Genomic DNA, 8,049 nt, shown 5'->3' with positions numbered 1-8,049 from the left:
GTGTTCTGAATCATCAGACCTCATGGTGCTGTCTCATTCCAGATGAGTCATCTGGTGTTTCGTCACCAGGAGCAGGCTTCTCTGTCCCCCAGGATTGCACATGGAGAGCCCTGGCTTTGAGGTCAGCAGTATGCTCTAGGAATCCATCAAAGGCAACAGCAGTGGCCACCACATTTACTTAGTTACAGCTGGGAGAAAGCTTGGTGGCCCATGCTGGGTGTTTACTTTCTAGCTTGGTCTTCCAAGGTACTTAGTTGGTTGAGAAATAAAACTTTCTCTTGACATTCAAATAATACTGCCAGAGAATAGGACCTGGTTATTGGCACTTTAGATGTTCTGGACCAAACCAGAACTCAGGCCAGGACAGCTTTTTTGTCCATTACAAGTCCTTGCTTAATTGTATTTTCTTTTTATACATTCAAGCTAAAGTGAGTATTCAGTTACATGAGTCATGCATTTGATCTCTGCAGATAGGTGGCACATACCAGGCTTATGCTTATGACTGGGAGCTGCTGTTCATCTCCTTACTCCTTTTGTAATGGTCCATCCATCCTGTTACCTAGGAGCCTAAATCAGGCAGCCCACTCAGTGGTGTCCTAATTACTGCTGGGTGACTCAAGCCAGACGATGCTCAGATCCCCAGGTGAAGACTTAGCTATCACAGAAATAGCTACATGTCCCAGTGAACAGACCTTGTCTACACCCCTGTAAGGTAGTGATTATTCGCCCCCTTTTACGGGTCAAACTCAGGTTTGGAGAAAGTGACTTGCCCACAGTTACTCAGTAAGAGGCGAAGCAGAGAAACAAACCCAGGGCTTAACAGTTCTTTTTTCAATTAGACCCCATCGTCTCGGCACTTAAGGATACAGGAGACAATATAAACTAGAAACTGCTTGGAGCCAAGTAGGGGAGTCAGCTGGCTTTCTAAACCACTTATCACTAACGGAAGGAGTTAGGAACTCCCTGAAGACAGTAACTAGTATCTTACCAGGTCACTGTATCCCTAATGGCTGCTACCTTATCAGGTAAGAGGGTGAGCATTTGGTTGAAAATTTTTTTCTTCAGAAAGAGGATTTTGTTACTAAAGGAATTTATTACTCACCAGCTCTAAATGCAGTAACATGAAACATTTGCTGCCACTGTTTATAGGCCTGCCAAACCAGTACTATGTGAGCAGTGGGCATTGGAGCAAACTAAGAGGTATTTTGGAAAAGAAACCAGAAAGTGCTGACTCATAACCTGGAAAATAATTCCCATGGTATATAAAGCGCCTCAGTTGATCCTCATAACACCTCTACGGTAGAAAGGATTGGAGCTATCAGCTCTATCTTTCCAAATGTGAGAAACAGACCGAGCCTAAGTTCCACAGCCTCCTCAGGGAGAGTCTGACCTGAAGAGCTGGTATGTTGCAAATGTAAGTACTTACCTGTTGCATCATCAAAAGCCAGCAGTAAGTGTGGACATCCTACATGAGAGTATTTCTTCAACTGACCCATTGCCACACACCAGACCCACCATGGGGACCCAGCTTTTGTCTCCTCTGGGGCAGAGTACATGCTCCTCTGTAGAAAGGAACAGGGCAAGTAGAGAAAAAGCTAAGTGTGCCTGGGAGCAGAGTTGATCAAGCCACACCCTAGTAACCCCTCAGGGAGTCTGAGTTGACTTACATGTACTTCTTGAAAAATGTTCCATTCAAACTTGGGTTCAGATTCAGAGGTTAAGAACCTCTACTTTATATTTTCTGAGAAGCTAGAAAACAAGCCAATTTTTAGACTGACGCTGTCTCACTCTATAAAAAATTCCTCCCTTCTTTCCCTCTATGCTCTGTCTATGGGCTAATAGCAATAAGAGCACAGCCTCGCTCCAACCATCAGGAGGAAATCGTGGGCTCCAGTCAGACTGCCTGGCTTTGAATCCCAGCTCTACTACTTGAAGCTGTGTGTCATTGGGCAAGCTGCTTAACTTTTCTCTGCCTCACTTTCCCCACAAAGGCAATACCACTACTTCTTTAAGTGTGCTTGCAGATTAAATGAGATTCTGTATGTGAAGCACTTAATCAACGCCCGGCTCACATGAGCACTCAGGAACTGTTAGGTCCAGGAAGGACATGCATATCATCTCTACCACCGTGTGCATCTGGCGCCGTTCTTCTTTCTCCACCCTGGTGTCTTCTCATTGCACGTGATCTTCAGAGGCAGCCAGCCCACCATCTGCAGAATGCACTGTGCTGCCCCAGTGCCCCTCCCTGGAGGGCTCACCTGGAGGGAGGCACTGCCCAGGCCATCCGACCTGGAATGATAAGACCTCAAACTCATTGTCACAGAAGAACTCAACACACTCAACCTTACAGGGATTTTTATTGTTTAAGACTCAGTCATGCATACTAAAATTACATGTTTTCACCACTTTGACTTAGAAAATGCACTAGAAAAATAAACTTTTGGTCGAAACAAACACTGAAGTAGATGAATCACCATCACGTGTCCCTATAGTCAAAGCCAAACTGAATTTCAGTTTGAAGCGAGGAATGTGACCAGTGGCTGAAATGGTACCCCAAAGTCTGGACAGAAGATTAGCCCACCTCCCCCCCATCAGAGTGGTGGCAGAGGCTCGTGGCCCCAGAGAGGTTCCAAGTATTTCACCTGTAACAGGTCCCCACTGATAGGCCAAGAGACGGAGGCATATCCACAAGATTCCTCCGGGGCAGCTGTGCCCGGCTAAACTTGCCACCCAGCGGGATGAAAGGAAGAGCAGCAAGCTGGCAAACAGTAAATTCGTCACTGGCTTCTCATCCACGGATCCACTGGGTCTTCCCATGGAGTAAGTTCTGTGGGGGAATATTTGACTCTGATGCCTGTTACTGGCATTTCAAGCAAACCATTTCTGAGTCAGGAGAGCAGAAAGGAATTCACTTTAGATTTACAAAATTAACAGATCCCAAAACTGAGAGGCATTACCAGAGCTCACATCTTTCCTAAACTGTCAATATGTTTCTGTTTGGTACCTCCACACCTCTCATGCCATGGGACAGCCACACCTGTACCATTAGCTCTCATTTCACTTCCTAAGTGAAAGTTTCAAAGGAAAACCTTAAAAGCTGAAAACTTCAAAATGAGGTATTATTCTAATGCCACAACAGTACAACAGCTTTTGCCTAACCAAATGAAAAAGTAATCCCACGACTGATCTGAGAATCAAATGGGATTTCAAGAAACTGCCCATCTAGGATAATTCTGAAAGGCGCACTCTCTCAGGAATTCAGGGAAATGCCTGATTGCCCTAACTCTTTCTGGCAAAACTGGAGTATCTTGTGAGCTGAAGTTTTTGTAAACCTCTAAGGACAGGTGGCTCCTCGTGAAAGCAGGATGGAGTATGAGGGAGCTAAAGCCACCTTCGCCAAGGGCAAAGAAGGAGCTCAAGACCGGAAGCCAGGGTTGCACTTCTGACTGTTTCTGTAGATTTCTTGCAGCCTTTCCCTGGGAAAGTAGAACAGGATTCCAGGAAGAGGCACAATTTTCTAGAATTCTATGTAGGAGAAGAGGAGGAAGAAAACCTCCATATTACCTAAGCTTACGGATTCATTTGGAAGCTTTAGGTGTTAATTCATTCAGACCTAAATTTCCTAAATAATAACCCAGGGGCCGGCCCTGTGGCCGAGCGGTTAAGTTCGCGTGCTCCACTTCAGCGGCCCAGGGTTTCAGCGGTTTAGATCCAGGGCGTGGACGTGGCACCGCTCATCAGGCCATGCTGAGGTGGTGTCCCACAGAGCACAACCAGAGGGACCTACAACTAGAATATACAACTATGTACTGGGGGGCTTTGGGAGAAGAAGAAGAAGGGGGAAAAAAAGATTGGCAACAGATGTTAGCTCAGGTGCCAAGCTTTAAAAAAAAAAAATAACTCAGGGGGAGGGGGGACTTTAAGAGATGTGGGACAGTGTCCCTGTGGCAGTGAAGCCAATTGATGCCAGGAACAGAGGGTTCAGAGCTCAGCGTTTAGGTCCTCTTTATCATATGACGACTCAAGGGTGTTCAGTGCCTCATCCAAGGCCACACAGCAAGGTAAAGCTGGAACTCAGGTCTCCTAATTTACTATTCCCTTCGCTTCCCTACACGATACTAGCCTGAATTTAGGGAAAAGTTAAATTTGAGGTGTTTGTGAAATGGGCCAGAGCTTTTCTCTGCAGGAAAACAGTCCCAGTTCTGATGTTCACTGGTGTGCTCTGTCACTGTGCCCGCTACTGAGGACCGCTCACTGTGCTCCCTTGGCCACCCCCCACCCGGCTGGGGCAACTTTATACAGTCGCCTGGTGCAGCCACGCAGAGACTTGCCTTGATTCTCACCCAGGGGAGGTCCTGCTTTCACAGCTTGGTTCAAACTTCCTAGGGTCCAAACTATTTGATCTCTCTTTGGAGTCAAAACAAAGCACAGCAGCTCTGGGAGGCAAACAAACCTTGGCTCTGGATCCTTCCAGAAGCTGAATGAAACGGCTGCTTGGTCCAACTGGAAAGGCCTGAGCAACATCCTTCCTGGTCTTTGAGATATTTCTCTGAGCTTCGCCATCTCTATGTTGTCCATAGACAAAGGCAATTGGCCAGGAATGCAATGCAGAATTTAAACCTTGGAAACTTGGTGGGGCTGAGTGATTTATTTGTTTAGCCTTTTTTTGATTTTTAATCTTTCTTTCCTCTTTGGAACCCAAGAAAGCCTCTAACCAGTTCTCCCATGTAGGCAGTTGGTTCTGAACTCTCTACTTTAGCCATTCTGCTTAGATCTGTTCAGCAATGCTGGTCATACTGTCATTGTCAGATGAAACTAGAGGCAGCCAGGGGTATGCTGTGCGTTTTGGCACTTCCAGTTCAGCCAGGTTCCTAGAGGATCCAGGGTTAGCATCTCTGGTGAAAAGGGCTTTCCTCAGAATTGGCACTAATGAGGTAACTCCCACCACCAGCTTCTCCAAATATTTTAAAAAGTGCTATAAAGATGAACAGCTTATTAACAACAGGCTGGCCCTTGAATTTCAGAGCACAGTTCTCTTCCTAACTGAGCTGTCCACCTTGCCTGGTGGTCTGACAAGTGCACGGAGAAGGTATATACACAACACAGTACTTGTCACTTTTTAACACCATAATTTGCATGGAATGAATATGAGAGGCAATAGGTCAAGCCACCAGATGAACCACCTAATTTGATGCTTGGGCTAAGGCTAAATTCTCAATAGGAAGGGTCTAAAGTGCTGAAATGCAGAACTAACATTCAGTCTGGACAGACTAGTTTGTTCACCCACACAGAGAGAAAAACTCAGGTGGGTTTCGGAGGGCAGGGGCTCCAGAAGTGACTCAGCAATAACCTGCCCTTGCCTTCATTTCCAGAGACCAAAATTTAAGAATCCCAAGTACTTTGACCATTCCCCATTGCCAGGGTTACAAAATACTGCCAGAGTCTCAGGGATGGAAGGAATTCATACAAGATCCTGGTCATCTCACCTGCCCTCACAAAAGCCATCCTTTTCAAATTTAACCCTCACTATGAAAAGGAAGTTGGTATCGCTGGGTCCCAAGAATATGCATACTGGTTTCTTTAAAGGCAGGGCCAAATGGAGACACATCCCTCTTGGAAAGGCCCACAAAAAACAGGATCCAACCACTTGCATCTAGAGAGTCATCTTGCAGAAAACCGACGTCTAACATTCAATAACTAAACCAAATCTCAGAACCTCAGCAGCCAGAAGGGCCCTGGGCATCATTTCATCCAGCCTCTTTTTACAGATGAGAAAGCTGAGGCCTGCAGAAGCCCATGCCTTGGCCACAGTCACGTATCTGAGGCTGGAGCCCAGCTCTCTTAATTCTTAAGCCAGAATTCTTTTAGCAACATAGGCTTGGCTTCTAGTATTTTAGGACGAGTAAAATCACATACTTCTAGGGCCCCGTATGATTCTATTGAGAACCAAGGCTAAGGCTTATGGGTTTGGGAAAACTTGTTTCTATTGCAAGATTCAACCAACGAATCCCAGAGGTGCTTGAAGTCTCCGGTTCCCGAATTGGATCTAGAAGTGCTGCTTATGTCTTGATGCTTGTATGATTCAGTTAAGGTGCTTTTCAAACCCAGTGATGGCAACTGGGACCCGTACCTCCAACTTGAAGTTTCCGGATGAGCAACAGGGGTCTGTACTTAGGGTTCATGTGAAAGACGCCAGACTCCCCGAGTCTCACGTGTGGCCACCTTGCAGGCTTGGCCAAACTGTTTCAGGGGAGTGTGCCGCCTGGCCAATCAGGTGGTTTTCTCCTGGGACGTAGGATCAAAGTGACTTTAGTCCTGATTCTTCTGGCTTTGAGATGTGTAAGAACCAGATACAGCTTCCAGATTAATGGTTGTAAACTGGGATTCCAAATGTTTGGGAATCACGAGGGGACATTTTCCATGTCTTACACAGAGTAATTCAAGTAACCAAGGGCTTACCCCACGGCTCACCCTCAGAGCTCTCCAGGCTTTTCCTCCATGCTGCAGTTTAATTACAGGGAGCAGGATCGAATCCATGGCACCTTAGATTCTCCTTGTGCCCCTCCAGGGAAAAAAGGAAAGGATCTAAAGATGGTGAGACCCACAGGGACCTGGCTAATAGCAGGAGTACAGCTGTGATTTCACAGCCCTCATGGAGTCATCACACTGCGCATCTGAGGTCACCCCCTCGGGCAGCAGGGCCTGGCCCAGGATGTTGTCGCAGGCGGGGTCAGGTGGGCAGAACTCTCTCACAAAGTCCTCCTCAGAGGCCAGCAGCACCGCGTTCCAGGCAGTGATGTCCAGCTCTCCGGCCGTGCCCCCGTACTCTTTGGGGAGAATGCTTCTTGGAAGGTTTGTGTGGAGAGAATTCAGGTCAGACCCATGGAGGAAAAACTAAAGGGGAATGAGATGAAAACACACATGTCCTTAGGTTAATCAGTAATTCGTAACCTCCTTTGTGCTAGGTGCTCAAATAACTATGTGTTGAATGAATAAAGGAACAGTTGATGGCAACTTGGCCCTTCTAGTTCCTCAAAAAGCTTAGGGATCCTTGATTCTCTTCTTATACCCTGTGGCCCGTTGGCTGGTCCTTCAAAATATATCCAGAATCCAACCACTGCGCTGCCCCCTAATGGTACCATGCCACCCTCACATCTCACCTAGATTCCCACACTGGCCTCCTACCTGGTGTCCCTGCTCACACCCTTGTCCCACCACAATCTAAGCTCTTTTCATGTCAGTCAGGTCACATCACTCCTCTATGTACAACCTTCCAGTGCTCCTAGCTCACACAGACTAAGAGCCAAAGTCCAACAGTGGCCCACAGAGCCTGTCACAGTCTGCCCCTGTTCCTTCTCTGCCTCCCCCTCCTCCCACTTCACCCTGCTGCTCCTCCAGCATGCCGGGCATGCTCCCACCTCACGGTTGTGCTGTTGCTGGTCCCCCAGAGATCTGTCAGGCTCACTACTCCGCTCTTTCAAGTCTTTGCTCCAATGCCGACTTGTCAGTGATGCCACCTCTAACCACCCTACTGAATATGGCAAGCTTTCCCCTCCCTGCACTCACCATCCGCTTTCTCTGCTTTCTTTCTCTCCATAGCACTTAGCACATTCTAATACCAGAAAACATACATAATCCATTGTCTGTGCCTTTCTCTAGAATGTCAGCTTCTGGGGCAGAGACTTTGGTCTATTTTGTTCATCTACAACATAGGTGCACATAGTATAAATATTTTTAAATGAATGAACGAATGTAGGAAGGACCAAATGAACAAGATTATGCGCCACAAATAAGGTCATTCCACAGATATAAAGGACCTGGTCCAAAGGCTGCTTTGATGAAAGCAGGCTCCTAACAGGATCTCCAGGAACCAACATGGGTTCAAACCCAGGCAGGGAGGCCACTAAATTAGTGATTCTCAAACCTAACTGCGCATCAGGATCACTTAAGGAGATTTTAAAAGCACAGATTCCTGGGCTCTACTCCTGAACTGCTGAGCTAAAATCTCCAGGCAAAGGGTCTGGGAATCTGGATCTGGATTTTAAGTTC

At 46.9% G+C, this 8,049-nt stretch overlaps 1 protein-coding gene across 15 annotated transcripts in view; it reads right to left on the bottom strand.

The window, feature by feature from the left end:
• Positions 1-2,338: 2,338 nt before the first annotated feature.
• Positions 2,339-8,049, bottom strand: part of TTPAL (alpha tocopherol transfer protein like) — a 36,659-nt gene continuing 30,948 nt past the window's right edge. For 8 of the 15 annotated variants that reach the window (XM_008515621.2, XM_070588384.1, XM_008515613.2 and 5 more), the window contains exon 5: positions 2,339-6,894. In XM_008515621.2, the coding sequence (XP_008513843.1) occupies positions 6,616-6,894 (279 nt within the window). In that variant the 3' untranslated portion in view covers positions 2,339-6,615. The remainder of the gene's footprint in view (positions 6,895-8,049) is intronic. The other 7 variants (XR_011530824.1, XR_011530828.1, XR_544160.2 and 4 more) reach the window with 1 other exon arrangement.

This window comes from Equus przewalskii, chromosome 21 (genome assembly GCF_037783145.1).
Source record: "Equus przewalskii isolate Varuska chromosome 21, EquPr2, whole genome shotgun sequence".
Classification (NCBI taxonomy): Eukaryota; Metazoa; Chordata; class Mammalia; order Perissodactyla; family Equidae; genus Equus; species Equus przewalskii.
Note: the sequence above shows the minus strand (reverse complement) of the source record. Positions and strands in the feature narration are given on the sequence as shown.